The sequence below is a fragment of the Chiloscyllium punctatum genome, chromosome 2, assembly GCF_047496795.1.
Source record: "Chiloscyllium punctatum isolate Juve2018m chromosome 2, sChiPun1.3, whole genome shotgun sequence".
In the NCBI taxonomy this organism is placed as follows: domain Eukaryota; kingdom Metazoa; phylum Chordata; class Chondrichthyes; order Orectolobiformes; family Hemiscylliidae; genus Chiloscyllium; species Chiloscyllium punctatum.
This window is the reverse complement of record NC_092740.1, coordinates 48,756,320-48,772,841: the sequence shown is the minus strand read 5'-3', so window position 1 is coordinate 48,772,841 and position 16,522 is coordinate 48,756,320. Positions and strand designations below refer to the sequence as shown.

At 42.3% G+C, this 16,522-nt stretch overlaps 1 protein-coding gene across 7 annotated transcripts in view; it reads left to right on the top strand.

Moving 5' to 3' along the window:
* Positions 1 to 16,522, top strand: part of LOC140483795 (uncharacterized) — a 175,727-nt gene that overhangs the window by 142,983 nt on the left and 16,222 nt on the right. For all 7 annotated transcript variants that reach the window (XM_072582394.1, XM_072582403.1, XM_072582422.1 and 4 more), the window contains 4 exons: positions 4,177 to 4,291; positions 7,501 to 7,581; positions 9,874 to 10,038; positions 11,492 to 11,629. In XM_072582394.1, the coding sequence (XP_072438495.1) occupies positions 4,177 to 4,291; positions 7,501 to 7,581; positions 9,874 to 10,038; positions 11,492 to 11,629 (499 nt within the window). The remainder of the gene's footprint in view (positions 1 to 4,176; positions 4,292 to 7,500; positions 7,582 to 9,873; positions 10,039 to 11,491; positions 11,630 to 16,522) is intronic.

The following is a 16,522-nucleotide window of genomic DNA, read 5'->3' as shown; positions in this document are numbered from 1 at the left end:
AAAAAAATCTATGTGTTGAAGTGTACTTCAATGTTAGAAGGATTAACCTGTTTAACTTTTTAGAATATATGTTTCTCCAATGAAATACTTGCAGCAAATAATAACATACTCAAATATTGAGCTTCCACAGACTTTGTGGTAGAAAATTCCGAAGGTTTACAATCCTCTGAGTTAAAGAAAAAACTCCTTGTCTCAGATCAGGGTGGCACCTCCCTTACTTTTGAATCATGCATTCTGTTTATAGACACTTCAAAGCATCTACCCTGTCTATTCCTTCAAAAAATTTGGAATTTTCAGTGAGACCACCTTCTTCAAAACTTGGAGAGAATACAGAGCCTGTTTGTCCAATGTCCTTTCAGAAGAAGGTGTCTCCATCCTGGGAACAAGTCTAGCGTACCTTCATTGCACTCCCTGTATAACATTGACATCTTTCCTGAGACAAGGAGGCAATCTGCAGACAGTACTCTAGGTACAGTCTAATCATTCAAAGGTTGTGAGAAGATTTGTAGCTCGGGTGCTCGTCGTTGTGGTTCTGTTCACCAAACTGGGAATTTGTGTTGCAGACGTTTCGTCCCCTGTATAGGTGACATCCTCAGTGCTTGGGAACCTCCTGTGAAGCGCTTCTGTGTTGTTTCCTCCGGCATTTATAGTGGTTTGTCTCTGCTGCTTCCGGTTGTCCATTCCAGCTGTCCGCTGCAGTAGTCGGTATATTGGGTCCAGGTCGATGTGTTTGTTGATAGAATCTGTGGATGAGTGCCATGCCTCTCGGAATTCCCTGGCTTTCGTAGTTCAGAACTTGGTCTGTGTGTGTGGCTTTCCTGTATACCTTTGTGGTGAATTCTCCGTTTGGTGTTCTCTGTACCATCACGTCTAGGAATGGGAGAAAGCAACACCCCAACACACACAAAAGAAGTTGCATCAAGACACTGTTCAAAAGGGCCACAACACACTGCAGCACACCAGAGCTGCAAAAAGAGGAAGAAGAACACCTCTACAATGTATTTGCCAAAAATGGATACCCCTGCAATTTCATCAACAGATGCCTAAGGGAAAGACAACAGAACGAGGACATGCCACAACCCAAAGGACTAGCCACGTTACCATACATCAAGAACATTTCCGAACTGACAGCCAGACTACTATGACCTCTAGGACTCATAACAGCTCACAAACCAACAGCCACTCTCAGACAACAACTCACCAGGACGAAGGACCCGATACCCAGCATGAGCAAAACCAACGTAGTGTACAAAATCCCATGCAAGGACTGCACAAAACACTACACAGGACAAACAGGAAGACAGCTAACGATCCGTATCCATGAACACCAACTAGCCACGAAACGACATGACAAGCTATCCTTAGTAGCCCCACACACAGATGACAAACAACATGAGTTCGACTGGGACAACACTACTGTTATAGGACAAGCCAAACAGAGAACAGCCAGGGAACTCCTAGAGGCATGGCACTCATCCACAGACTCTATCAACAAACACATCGACCTGGACCCAAGATACCGGCAACTACATCGGACAGCTGGAACTGACAACTGGAAGCAGCAGAGCCAAACCGCTATAAATGCTGGAGGAAACAACACAGAAGCGCTTCACAGGAGGCTCCCAAGCACTGAGGATGTCACCTAGACAGGGGACGAAACGTCTGCAACACAAATTCTCAGCTCGGCGAACACAACCACAACACAGTCTAATCATTTTCCCATACAACTGAAGCGTGTGATCTCTACTCTGGTACTCAAATCCTCTCATAATAAACGCTAACATTTCATTCAGCACAAAAAGCAAAGAATTGCAGATACTGGAAATCAAAAATGAAAAATGATGTACCTAAGAAGGATCACTGGACCTGAAACCCTAACTCTGCCTTCTCTCCACAGATGTTACCAGAGCTGTTTTTGTTTCCAGCATTTCATTAGCCTTCCCTAACATCTTGGTGCATCTGCTTATCTGCCTTCAGTGACTTATTGACATGTCCCTTTGCACATCTCAATTCCTAACCTCTTAATATTTAAGAAATAGTCTTCAAATCTGTTTCTGTGAGCCAAGTGGATAACCTTACATTGTTCCACATATTCCATTGGCAATATTTGTGCCTATTCACGAAGCCTATCCAAATCCTCCTGAAGCTATTCTACATCTTTCTCACATCACACAGTATCAATAAGCTTTGGTATCATCTGCAAGTTTGGAAATATTACATTTGATCCCGACCTCCAAATTATTGATATATATTCTGAGCAGCTGGGGCCAATTTTTGATCCTTGCGTTACCCCAATAGTTGCAGCCTCTATTCCTTCCCTCTGTTTTCCACCCGTTAGCCAATCCTTATTGCATGCCAGTACATTACCTCTAATCCCATGTGCTTTAATTTTTCTCACCAAACTTCTGTGGGGGACTTAATCAGTGGGTTCTGAAAATTGAAATGTACTACATCCATCAGCTCGTCTTTTGCAGCTTTGTTAGTAAGATCTTCAAAAAAAAAACTCGAAGTCAAATACGATTTCCCATTCACTATGCTCAATCATCCAAGGATATGTTTGTCCCCTCCTGTATTAAAGATTCCAGATTTTTTTTTCTTGTAATGATAAAAGGTTGACAGGTCTGTAATTCCTTGTTTTCTCTCTCATTCCCATCTTAAATAGGGAGTGACATTTGCTCCTTTCCAATCCATGGGAATCATTCCCAAATCTATAGAATTTTGAGAGATAATCACAAATGCATTAACTATCTGTATAGCCAATTACTTTAACACCTCAGGATGCAAGCCATCAGGTCCTGAAGATTTATCAACTTTAATTTTTCCAGTTAGAATCTTCTTACTAACTCTATTTCCCTTAAATTCCTCATTCTCCCTATCACTTAGATCTGCAGTTCTAGGAGATTTATTTTGTCTTCCTCAATGAAAGCTGACACAAAATAATAATTTAGCTTCTTTGCCATTTCCCTGTTCCCTGTTATAAATTCTCCTCACCATGCCTGCAATGGGCCCACACTTGTTATAGCCAAACATTACTTTTTGACATAACTATGGAAACTTTTGCGGTCAGTTTTTTAAAATGATTTTTGTTATACTACATCCACATTCCATTCTCCCTTTCCTTATTAATTTCTTGATAGCCCTTTGCTGTATTCTAAAAACCTCCCAATCCTCAATAGTATTGCAATTTCTGGTAACTTTATAGGCTGTTTTTAATAACCTTAGACAATCCTGAACTTCCTGAACAGTTGACTGACTTGAGTTTTTGTGCCTTGAAATAAGCTTCTGTTGATCATGTAACAGTTACTTAAAGACTGTCCATGACTTGTGTACAGTCATGCCTTCTAACGTATTTTCCCAATCCACCTTAGCCTTCCAGTTTATACCCCATGCCTTCATAATTTCCCTTATTCTCATTTAACACTTTGGTTCAGAATGAAGTAGCTCATGTTCAAATATCAAAAATTTTATCATACTGTGGTCACTCATCCTTAAACATTCTTTTGCAACAAAATTGTTGACTAACCCTTTTTCAATGCACAGTACTGGATGAAAATTTCTTATGACCTCTTTTGCACTGTCGAGGTTCTTCTGCCCATGGAGTCTGCACCAACCTTCCAAAGAGTAGTCTACCCAAATCCCTGTAACCCCACATTCACTATGGCTAGTCCACCTAGCCTGTACATCTCTTGACACTACAGGACACTGTGGCATGGCCAGTCCACCCCACCAGCACATCTTTGGACTGGGGGAGGAAACTGAAACACCCGATGGAAATGCTTGCTGACACGGGGAGAACATGCAAACTGCACATGGTCACCTACGGCTAGAATCAAACATGTGTTGTCCTTATATAACATGTCTTCTGACTGGCTTCTCAAGTTCCAAGTAATTTCTTTCTGCTATTAGTCATATCTTCAGTTAGGTGTGCCAATGTTTTTTTTCGCTCTCTTCATTGCTTATAAACACTGAATGCATGGTTTTGTGGCCCCGTAACAAATTTGTTATATTTCTTTTCAACATTGTGTATATAATGCTCCAAAGCATGTAATCATTCATTGAGGTCCATAACTGGACACCTCTTGCCAAGTAGCTGAGTAGACCAGTCAGGCAGCTGTGAATCTGTCACAACAAATGGTGGTTTTAACAAAAGTGAATATTTCTACTGTTTTGTTCCAGGTGGGGTTTAATGAAGATGGTAAACTAAATGGTATTATCATTACTTACTATGCTGACAATGGATGTAGCCCGAATGATAATGAGGTTGGAGAATCCCTCGTATTTTCTGATAACGGTAAAGTATCTCATCTAGGAGTGCAATGTCATAACATGATCAACTTTTCAGGCTTGAATTGCAGCTGTTGATTTCTTGAGTACCTTAATCTAAGTAAAAGCTCAGCTTTTGAGCACCCAAGCCTGTCATCTAGTTCATCTGCAAGGTGAGTAATTAGCATACAATAATAAAGTTAATTAGCAATGTCAAAACAGCATTTGTCTTAAGAATTATAAATATAATTAATGTAATGTTTAAAAAGTTTTAAAATTGTGAGTTAATGTAGCGGTCTTGTAGAAAATAAGTTTGGAGTACTAATAATGGGAATGAAGAGATGTTAAGTGAATTGAACAAATACTTTGCAATGGTCTTCACTGTAGATGTTGCCAGTAAGATCCCATAGGAGTGAATCATCAGATTATGGAAGGAATTGAGGAACTCATGAAAGTTACCAAAGAACTACAGAATAAATTATTGGAGATTTGGGCTGATAAGTGCTTGGGACCTAATGGACCTGAGTGCTCTAGTGCATGAATCCCAAAAGACTATTATGAGGGTACAGTAATTATGCTTTAAAAATAGGACGAGTGTAGCCTCTCTGTAAGGGTGAAATTAATGTATCATTTTGCTCATTCTTGTCAGAGAAAGTGCCATTGGGACATCTAAATATTACTTTCTGTGTTGGTATCACATCTAAAAAAAGTCTCACAGTTAGTTTTTCTCAGTATTAAACATTGAAACACGAATATATTCAGATACCTTTTAATCATGTCTCACACGTTTTCTTTTGGAGACCAGAGAACTGGTGAAAAGTAGAAGAGCAAGGAGCTTTGTAGTGTTTGGTTAAAGCCATGACAAGTTTTATCATGTCAAGTAAAGGACTTATGTTTTATCTTTAAATGATTATTTAAAATGTGTACACTTATTATTCACTCTTATGACAAGTTCCTGTAAATTCAGAGCCAATGAAAAGATTACATTCAAAACATCTAGCTGTTTAGAAAATACGTTCTTCAAATCTGTAAATAATTAGAGAAGCTAATAGAATGTAATCAGTTATTGTGAGTAGAATTGAATAAAAATGTTGGTATGTTATGCTTCAGTTATACAAGGCAGTGGTAAGACCATACCTGGAATACTATGCACAGCATTGGTCAACTTACTTAAAGAAGAATTGAAATGCATTCGAAGCAGTTCAGAGAGGGTTTCCAAGACTAATGTCTGGAAAGGGTTGCTTGTTTTATGAGGAAAGGCTAGAAAGGATAGTCTTGTGTCCACCAGATATTAGAGAAGTAAATAGTGAGTTGATTGAAACATACAGGACACGAAAAGGATATTTCCTCCAATCTGAGTATCAAGAACTAGGGGTCACTAGCCATATGAATATTATAGCTATAAGGGCAGGTTGGAGACTTGGAATCCCAGAGCAAGTAATTCACCTACTGGCTTCCAAAAGCATCTCCACTGTCTGTAGGCACAAGTCAAGAGTATGATGGAATTCTCTACTGTTGCCTGAATGGATGCAGCTCTAGCAACGCTCAAGGTTGACATCATCCATAATGAAGCAGCCCACTAGATTGGCAATCAGGGGTTGCCATTTGAAACTGATCGGCTGCCATTTTCTTCCTCTCAGGGAGGGATGTGAAACTTTGGAACTCCCATCTTGAAGAGGTGGTGGAAGCAGAGTCCTGAAATATTTTTTGATGTAGATAATGTGAATGTCTTGTTAAGCAAAGGTCTAAATAGTTATCAAGAGAGGCTGATGCGCATTTGAGGTTAGAATCAGATCTTACTAATGATGGAGCAGGCTTGAAGGGCTGAATGGCCTACTTCTGCTCTTTCTTTGTATGTTCACATAATGATGGATAGACCAAGGTTGATTAGAACCGATAATAAATAACATCCCATGACAAAAATTGATCTTTATTAATAAAGAGCTAAATGTAGTTGACAAGTTCTCCAACCAGAAATACATTTCTACTCAGTCTTAAGTTCTGGCATTGAACTTCAACAGTATAGACGTTGCAGGTGCTGACACATTTAAATTACCCTCTCTCTACATTTGTACATAAGAATTAAATAACCATGAAAATACCCCATTTATTATAGTCAGTTTAAGCTTTGCTATGTCTATAACTAAAACTAAAATAAGCCTCCTATTGCATTTAAAACATCAAAGGAATTTTAAAGGCATGAACAATAAGTTATAGAGTCATAGAGATGCACAGCATGGAAACAGACCCTTCGGTCCAACCTGTCCATGCCGACCAGATATCCCAACCCAATCTAGCCCCACCTGCCATCACCCGGCCCATATCCCTCCAAACCCTTCCTATTCATATACCCATACAAATGCCTCTTAAATGCTGCAATTGTACCAGCCTCCACCACATCCTTTGGCAGCTCATTCCATACATGTACCACCCTCTGCATGAAAATGTTGCCCCTTAGGTCTCTTTTATATCTTTCCCCTCTCACCCTAAACCTATGCCCTCTAGTTCTGGACTCCCTGACCCCAGGAAAAAGACTTTGCCTATTTATCCTATCCATGCCCCTCATAATTTTGTAAACCTCTATAAGGTCACCCCTCAGCCTCTGATGCTCCAGGGAAAACAGCCCCAGCCTGCTCTCTGTAGTTCAGATCCTTCAACCCTGGCAACATCCTTGTAAATCTTTTCTGAACCCTTTCAAATTCACAACATCTTTCCAATAGGAAGGAGACCAGAATTGCATGCTATATTCCAACAGTGGCCTAACCAATGTCCTGTACAGAAACAACAAGACCTGCCAACTCCTGTACTCAATACTCTGACCAATAAAATAAAGCATACCAAACGCCTTCTTCACTATCCTATCTACCTGCGACTGCACTTTCAAGGAGCTATGAACCTGCACTCCAAAGTCTCTTTGTTCAGCAACACTCCCTAGGACCTTACCATTAAGAGTATAAGTCCTGCTAAGATTTGCTTTCCCAAAATGCAGCACCTCGCATTTATCTGAATTAAACTCCATCTGCCACTTCTCAGCCCATTGGCCCATCTGGTCAAGATCCTGTTGTAATCTGAGGTAACCCTCTTCGCTGTCCACGACACCTCCAATTTTGGTGTTATCTGCAAACTTACTAACTGTACCTCTTATTGTTGTTTAGATTCTGATGCAGTACAAGATGTGGCCATTGCTGTTTCTTTCTCCTCTCAGATCTATGGCCTGACCCCATGTTTATTTTGCAGTGTACAAGTGTCAGAACTGGAAGCTGATCCCTGTTGCGCTTAAAACAAACCGAGCAGCTCACACATGGTGCAGATCTCCAGGTAATCTCCAGAAAACCGCATTATTCCAGTTTGTGTTCGTGAATGGGGTTGGTTAGTTGAGTTGGCTGGATGGTTGGATTGTGACACAGAGTGATGCCAACAGTGCAGTTTAAATTCCTACATTAGCTGCTATCTTCAGGAAGATCCCTCCTTCTCAGCCTCTCTGCTCACTTGAGGTGTAATATCCTCAAGGTAAACCAGTCTCTCTCTTTCTCTCTCTCTCTGTCACACTCTCTTTGCCTAATAAAGAATTAGTCCTATGGTCTGATAAGACTGTGGCAACTTTAACTTTACTGAATAGCTTAAAGACCCACAAACTGTGTTAAAGAAAGCAGCTCACTGAGGTCACAGTATCTGTTACACCCCAACCAATACATTCCAAGGCATGGGTATCAAAGTCAGATTGCCACTTTGTTCCTACTTCTTTCCTTCCTGGGACTGAGCTCCAGATTCTGACCAGCAACTCTAATCCTAGCTTTTTCAGAAGCATATTTGGAGTCAAACTATTGCCTTATTGTGCGAGATACTCAGGGAGAATATCGAAATGAGCCCCCTTTCTCACAGCAATACTTGCAGTATTCTGTGTTTTAAATATCCAGTCGTACAGCCAGCCAGGTTTATCTGTAAGTGTAGGGTTGGGGTGCGGTTGAACATAAAAACATAAGAAATAGAAGCAGAAGTTAGACCATCACTCACCATAAAATCCTTAAAAGGTTGGGTCAGGAGTTCGGGTGCTTGGTAAGTAATGTCATGCTGAGGATAAATTGGGGGCTACCACATCAGGTAATATGAAGGAAGGTCCTGGGTGGGGCGGTGGCAGGGAAGGTGAAAGGAGAGGATTTAGGTGCTGTGGAGCTTGGAATTAGAATCTCCTCAATTTTGGGGTGTCAGTTCAGGGTAATGGTTGTCTATCAGGTGGGGAGTGTGTAAAGGGGTGGGGGCAGATGTAGTTTGGGGATTGTTAGTAGCATGTTGGGGGATGGGTTACCCAGGAGGGTTTTGAGCCTCTCACCCTTTCTGAGCAACTTGTGGCTCATCTAAAACAGATCCTTCCAAGTTCTCCAACCTACATGGATTCTTGCAGGTGGTTTCAGGCACAGGGACATTGCAAAATGGGATCTTCAATTCCCCAGGAAGTTCCTACAGCTGCATCTGGAATTCTACACAGTCCCAATGTGCAAATCCATTTGTGTTGCTTCAATGACAATCTAGTGCTCCGAATATCTGAGCTACACGTGGACGTCTGAACGATGATCACTTAGTCACTTAGAGAAGTCGAAAGTCCAAATCAAGATCCAGAGTGAATATGCATTTGTGGCTGTCTTCAGATTGTCCCATTGTGGGCAATAGTTGATGTCGCATAGGGCTCCTTGCGTTGGGGAGAACAAAACCAAATTGTAAGCAATGCTGTAAACTGACCAGTAATTTCTGACTAATGCAACCAGCAAAATCTTTGGGAAAAATTTCCCCTTGGTATTGTCCTATGTCACCTGTGGTGAAGTAATATCCTCAGATTACATAGAACATAGAACAGTACAGAACAGGCCCTTCAGCCCACGATGTTGTGCCGACCATTGATCCTCATGTGTTCACCCTTAAATTTCTGTGACATTTAATAAATGTGGGATTGTGTTCTCCTGAAGGCAGCATTGATTTCAAAGGTGATGATCAGGTAGATTCTTTAACCTTGTTATAGCATCAACGTTCTTGAAACTTGATGCTGTTCCAAAGACTGTCATATTAATTCCTTGATCTAGCATTGAATGCCTACCCAAGCTAATTTTGATATTCATTATTGTGTCCAATATTGCAATCTACTATCAAATTTAAGCTGACAGCCAACAACAAGTTGGGTTTCAGCACTACCCTCTGATAACCAATGTAACTTCATGGGTAAATGTAAAAGCAGCAGTTAGCTATATTTGTGTCAGTATGGACGAAATTGGAAATTAGAATTGAACTTCCCATGAAAGCTGAAAATGGAACCCAAGCCGGAGATGAGAACTAAATAGGTCTTGGTAATGTCATTGAGTCTTTGTCACGGTCACTGAGGGAACTTCTTGTTATTGGAATACCACCTAGGCAGGACATTTCATCTTAAAGATCCCACCTATGATTATGCAGCACTGAAGCACCATATATGTACAGTAACACTATATCAGCTAAATGACTGAATATCAGCCCAGATTACATACTTAACTCAGCAGTGTGATGTGACCATAATGTGTCCGAGACTAGAGTTCCATCACCAAGCCAAGTTGACATACAAATATAAAATTCCTGCTTTTACAGGTTCACTACCCAACATATTTGTCATTGAGACAATTCTCGAACATGTGGCCAAATTTCTGAACTTGGATCCAATCGCTGTGAAGCAGAAGAACTTGTATGTTCAAGGAGACATCACACCACTGGGCTTCAACCTGCCCTACTGCAGCATCCGGGATCTTTACTCAAGTGAGTCCGGTGCAAAGTTGGACAGATTCTCATTCTGTGATGACCTATTGTATTTGATAACAACAGCAGTGGATGTGAAATCTTCTATAGCTTTGCATCTATCCTTCTGACTACTGCATTGTCTTCTCTCAATGCTGAAGAAGTAATTGAACAGTCTAAATGTAGTCACTGAATGTTAAGAATACTTAAAGAGCTCTTTTACAAATCTTACCAATGATTTGGTAGTCACATTCAAAGGTGGCATACACATCATTCTCTCTGTTTTGTGAGCATTACATATTGACACAGTTATTAAGGTGGTTTAAATGTCTTATTTTTCATTGTTCTTTAGTTGTCCCAGTTGTGCCCACATAAGTTTATAATCACAAACCACAGGAAGAAATGATTGATATGTAGGTCTGAGCTGCCTGTTGGTTTATGTTCATACATTCACCAAACTTATTAAGGAACCAAACATGTTTTTAGGAGCTTAAAGATGCCAGGCATCAGTGCAGAGAAAGTAGAGTTAACGTTTCAGATGCAGTGACCCTTCTTCAGAAGCGAACAGAAGAAGGGTCAATGGACTCAAAATGATAATACTGCTTTCTCTGTACAGATGCTGCAAGACCCTGCTGGGATCCTCCTGCAATTTCTGTTTTTGTTCAGATTTCCAGAGTCTGCATTTCTTTTTTATTTTAGCATAACATGTCTCCTCCCCTTCACAGCCTATCTTCATTCATTCACAATCCTCCAAAGAAATCAGACCTGTGTGCTATAGCATTATCAAAAATAACATGACCAAACCTGAGAGCAAACTATCTGCTCAATTTCTCAGCTGAAGAGCTGCAGAACTGACTGAAGCCAGATTGTTGAGGTGAGGGGTTAAAAGTAGAAATAGTGGAAAATTTGGGATGACCTGAGGTATGATTGTGGCCATTATTCCAGTCTGTGGATTACCAACATTTTCCTGCCCTCTATGATCCACTGCAGGAGAAACTTCATTTCTCCATTCATCATCTCAGGATGCTGTTGAATGGATAATCAAACTAGACATCCCATGATAAGCTTCTTTCGTCATACAAAAGCAACAGTAGCAGTAGAATTAGTACAACAGTCAAGATGTCAAGTTAATGACTGCAGCAAAAGGAATTATTTTATAAACAGGGCAAATTGGATTGTGTGAAGTTGGTTTTACAAATTAGCGCACACAACATGGGGCTTGTATGCTCAGGATACTAATCATAATGCGGAAGTTAGTTAGCACACTTCATGGCTCATCTGATTTTTATTTGTTTTTAATGGTACTTACTAATGAATACGCAAAGCCTATGAAATGTAGATGATTCAGCTGTGATTGAATATTGTACATCCATGTCTATGTTATGCAAAAACACTTGGACAGCATTACTGTATTTTCCTGTTGCACCCTTTAATGAATTAGAGCATTAACCATTTTTATTGTCATTCTGAACAGCTCAGTTAGAAAAAGTGGATGTGGCTGGACGACTGCAAGCAATTAAGAAATTCAATGCAGACAACAGGTGGAAGAAGAAAGGACTGGCAGTGGTTCCCCTCAAATACGGCCTGTATTGGTCTGAAAGCTATTACTTATGTGAGTGCTGCTTGAAACACTGTGGTCCTGTAGCTGGTTTAGATTGCATAATTGAAATCATCAGGGGATTACATACACATCACGGAGGAAGAATATCTCTATTGTTCTTTAAGAATGTTTGAACATCTATGAAATGTAATTATCTTAATTGCTATTTTAACTTACTCTGTAGGGCAGTGAATTTACTAAGAATGGTGCAAAGGTTGCACAATCAAGTCTCGTGTGACGAGAAAGAAACACTTGTATCTATATGGCTTGATGTTGGCTTCTTTAATTATCAGATTACATTGAAAAGCAGCTTCATCCACGATGATCATATCCCAGCTCAAAGGCATTGAAATAATTAGTTGAGTTCAGCCCAAACTACTGGGGGAAAAAAGGCTCCTTTTCAACTGTCACCTCCTCTCTCCTTCCCCCACTCCAGGGGCACTGTCTGTTCATTCCAGTCTGGAAGTTAGACACACCATTGTTCTGTCATTCTGACAATCCGATCACTTTATCTGATCTATCAACATCCTTTCTCCCCTCGCACTCTAAACTCCTCCTCCCCCCCCCCCACCCCAACTATTGCATAAATGCTGTCCCCTCCACACTTTCGCTTTGATAAAAAGCCACCTAGACTTCAAATATTAGCTTGCTGTCTCTCCATGGATGCTGCCTGACCTGCAGTGATCTCCAGCATTTTTTGTTTTCAGTCCAGCTTCCAGCATACTCAGTAATTTGCTCCTGTCACTTCCAGTCCTGACAAGCATGTTTACTCAGTTTTATACATTATCATGCTATGAATTATCTTAATTCAGCATAAATTAGTGTTAAATTGATAGTATGAGAATACACAAAGACTGGATTGCAACAGTAAGTGTTTTAATGCACTCAATACCTTGGCATTTAATCAGAATTATTGCAATTTAGTGTATTTTACTTAGGCTCAGGAGCTCCACCTACTGTAGATATCAACATATGTCACGAATCTGAAAAAAACAAGCACAAACCTTTAGTCTTGAAATCATGGGGCGGTTTGGTTGACGACCCACCCTCCCCTTCTGGCACTTTCCCCTGCCATCGCAGGAACTGTAAAACCTGTGCCCACACCTCCTCCCTCACCTCTATCCAAGGCCCTAAAGGTGCCTTCCACATCCATCAAAGTTTCACCTGCACATCCACCAATATCATTTATTGTCTCCGGTGCTCCCGATGTGGTCTCCTCTACATTGGGGAGACTGGGCGCCTCCAAGCAGAGCGCTTTAGGGAACTTCTCCGAGACACCCGCACCAATCAACCAAACCGCCCCGTGGCCCAACATTTCAACTCCCCCTCCCACTCTGCCGAGGACATGGAGGTCCTGGGCCTCCTTCACCGCCGCTCCCTCACCACCAGACGCATGGAGGAAGAACGCCTCATCTTCCACCTTGGAACACTTCAACCCCAGGGCATCAATGTGGACTTCAACAGCTTCCTCATTTCCCCTTCCCCCACCTCATCCTAGTTTCAAACTTCCAGCTCAGTAACTGTCTCCTTGACTTGTCCAGACTTGTCCAACCTGCCTATCTTCTTTTCCACCTATCCACTCCACCCTCTCCTCCTTGACCTATCACCTTCATCCCCTCCCCCACTCACCCATTGTACTCTATGCTACTCTCTCCCCACCCCCACCCTCCTCTAGCTTATCTCTCCACGCTTCAGGCTCACTGCCTTTATTCCTGATGAAGGGCTTTTGCCCGGAACGTCGATTTTGCTGCTCGTTGGATGCTGCCTGAACTGCTGTGCTCTTCCAGCATCACTAATCCAGTATTTGGTTTTCAGCATCTGCAGTCATTGTTTTTACCTTTATCCACCCTAACTGGGATGCTCTTTCAAAGTTCAATGCAGACTGAGTGCACCAAATGGCCTCTTCCTTCCCTGTAGCGATTTTATAATTCCAGCATAAAATTACATATTCACTTGTTCAATATTGGCAATTGCAGTTTATCTATTTCATTGTGAACAAAGAAAAGGTCTTCTGCTTTCTTAGTGCACTGGAATCCGTTAAGCCACTTGCACTGACTTTGGCCAGGCTTTGCTATTAAGGGTAACAAACTGGACTAGGCTTTGAGGAGCTTACCTCCTGCTAATTTCAGAATGGGTATCATGTCAGATCTTTCACTGTAAGTTGTGGTAATGTTCTGAACATAGGTCGCTGCTGCCAGTGGAACTCTTTGGAAGTCTTTACATGCACAAAGACACTGTAATTACACTGCAAGTTTAAACTTACAATGGACAAAGTACAATGTCACCCTGCAAGTTCAAATTCACCCCACAAAATATATGTGTGCATGTGGGTCTTTGTCTGTGTGTGTGTGTCTGGGTTGGGGGTTGTGAGTGTGAGAAAGTGTATGTGTGTGTGTGTAGTGAGTGCAGAGTGTCTTAAGTCTGTGAGGGGGTGCGTGTGGGAGTGTGTGCGTCTGTAAGGGTGTGTGTGGGTGTCTGTGTGCGCATCTGTGTATATGTGTGTCCGTGTGTATAGGAGTGACTGTGTGTGTGAGAGTGTGTGTGTATAGTGCAATGGTGGTCACCTGTAATGTGACATGAACCCAAGGTCCCGGTCGAGGCCTTCCCTATGGGTACCGAACTTAGCTATCAGCCTCTGCTCGGCCACTTTTGCTGCTGTCTGTCCCGAAGTCCGCCTTGGAGGATGGTCACCCAAAGGTCCGAGGTTGAATGTCCTGAACCACTGAAGTGTTCCCCAACTGGGAGGGAACCCTCCTGTCTGTTGATTGTTGTGCGGTGCCCATTCATCCGTTGTTGTAGCCTTTGCTCGGTTTCCCCAATGTACCATGCCTCAGGGCGTCCTTGCCTTCAACATATAAGATAGACAATGTTGGCTGAGTCACATGAGTACCTGCCATGTACAAGGTGGGAGGTGTCCCCACACATAATGATGATATCTATGTCCACACTCTGACACGTCTTGCAGCGCCTACCGTGACAGGGTTGTATGGAGTTGGCCTGAGAGCCGGGCAGCTTGCCACGAACAATGATCTGTTTGAGGTTTGGTGATTGTTTAAAGGCAAGTAGTGGAGGTATGGGGAATGTCTTGGTGAGATGCTCATCCTCATTGATAATGTGTTCCAGGTCACGAAGAACATGGCATAGTTTTTCAGCTACTGGAAAATACTGAACAACGAAGTGTACCCTGTCAGTTGCAGCATGTGTCTGTCTCCTGAGGAGGTCATTACGGTTCCTTGCTGTGGCACATCGGAACTGGCGGTCGATGAGTTGAGCATCGGATCCCGTTCTTGTGAGGGCATCCCTGAGTACTTCCAGGTGTCCGTCACGTTCCTGCTCATCTGAGCAGATCTGGTGTATGCGTATGGCTTGTCCATAGGGGATGGCTGTTTTAATATGTTTTGGATGGAAGCTGGAGAAGTGTAGCATTATGAGGTTGTCTGTGGGTTTGCGGTAGAGTTTAGTGCTGAGGTGTCCATCATTGATGGAGGTGCATGTGTTCAAGAATGAGACAGATAGTCGAGAGTAGTCCATGGTGAGTTTGATGGTGGGATGAAACTTGTTGATGTCACTGTGCAGTTTTATCAGTGACTCCTCACCATGGGTCCAGAGGAAGAAAATGTCGTCAAAGTACCTGGTGTATAATGTTGGTTGGAGATCCTGCATGGAGAAGAAGTCTTGTTCGAACCTATGCATAAAAATGTTGGCAAATTGGGGGGCAAATTTGGTCCCCATGACTGTTCTGTGTGTCTGAATGAAGAACTGGTTGTCAAAGGTGAAGACGTTGTGATCGAGGATAAAGCGGATGAGTTGTAGGATGGTGTTTGTAGACTGGCAGTTGTTGGTGTTGAGTACTGAGGCTGTTGCCGCGATGCCATCATTGTGGGGGATGCTGGTGTAGAGTGCGGAAACGTCCATTGTGACGAGGAATGTTCCCGGTTCGACTGGTCCATGGGTGCTGAGTTTCTGTAAAAAATCCGTAGTGTCGGGACAGAAGCTGAGGATCCCCTGTACAATTGGTTTCAAGATGCCTTCAACATAACCGGAGAGATTCTCACATAACGACGCTCTGAAAGCTAGTGTGCTTCCAGTTAAACCTATTGGACTATAACCTGGTGTTGTGTGATTTTTGACCCAGTGAAGGCATATAAGACCATAAGACATAGGAGTGGAAGTAAGGCCATTCGGCCCATCGAGTCCACTCCGCCATTCAATCATGGCTGATGCGCATTTCAGCTCCACTTGCCAGCGTTCTCCCCGTAGCCCTTAATTCCTCTAGACAACAAGAACCTATCAATCTCGGCCTTGAAGACATTTAGCGTCCCGGCTTCCACTGCACTCCGTGGCAATGAATTCCACAGGCCCACCACTCTCTGGCTGAAGAAATGTCTCCGCATTTCCATTCTGAAATGACCCCCTCTAATTCTAAGGCTGTGTCCACGGGTCCTAGTCTCCTCGCCTAACAGAAACAATTTTCTAGCATCCACCTTTTCAAAGCCATGTATTATTTTGTACGTCTCTATTAGATCTCCCCTTAATCTTCTAAACTCCAACGAATACAATCCCAGTATCCTCAGCCGTTCCTCATATGCTAGACCTGTCATTCCAGGGATCATCCGTGTGAATCTCCGCTGGACACGTTCCAGTGCCAGTATGTCCTTCCTGAGGTGTGGGGACCAAAACTGGACACAGTACTCCAAATGGGGCCTAACCAGAGCTTTATAAAGTCTTAGTAGTACATCTCTGCTTTTATATTCCAACCCTCTTGAGATAAGAGACAACATTGCATTCGCTTTCTTAATCTTGAGACTGTCAAGAACTTCCCTGAATACAGCAACTAATGTCATAAAAACGGGACCTGCCCTCCATTGTGCTCCTCTGTCCCTCCTCTGCTGCACTGCTTCTTTT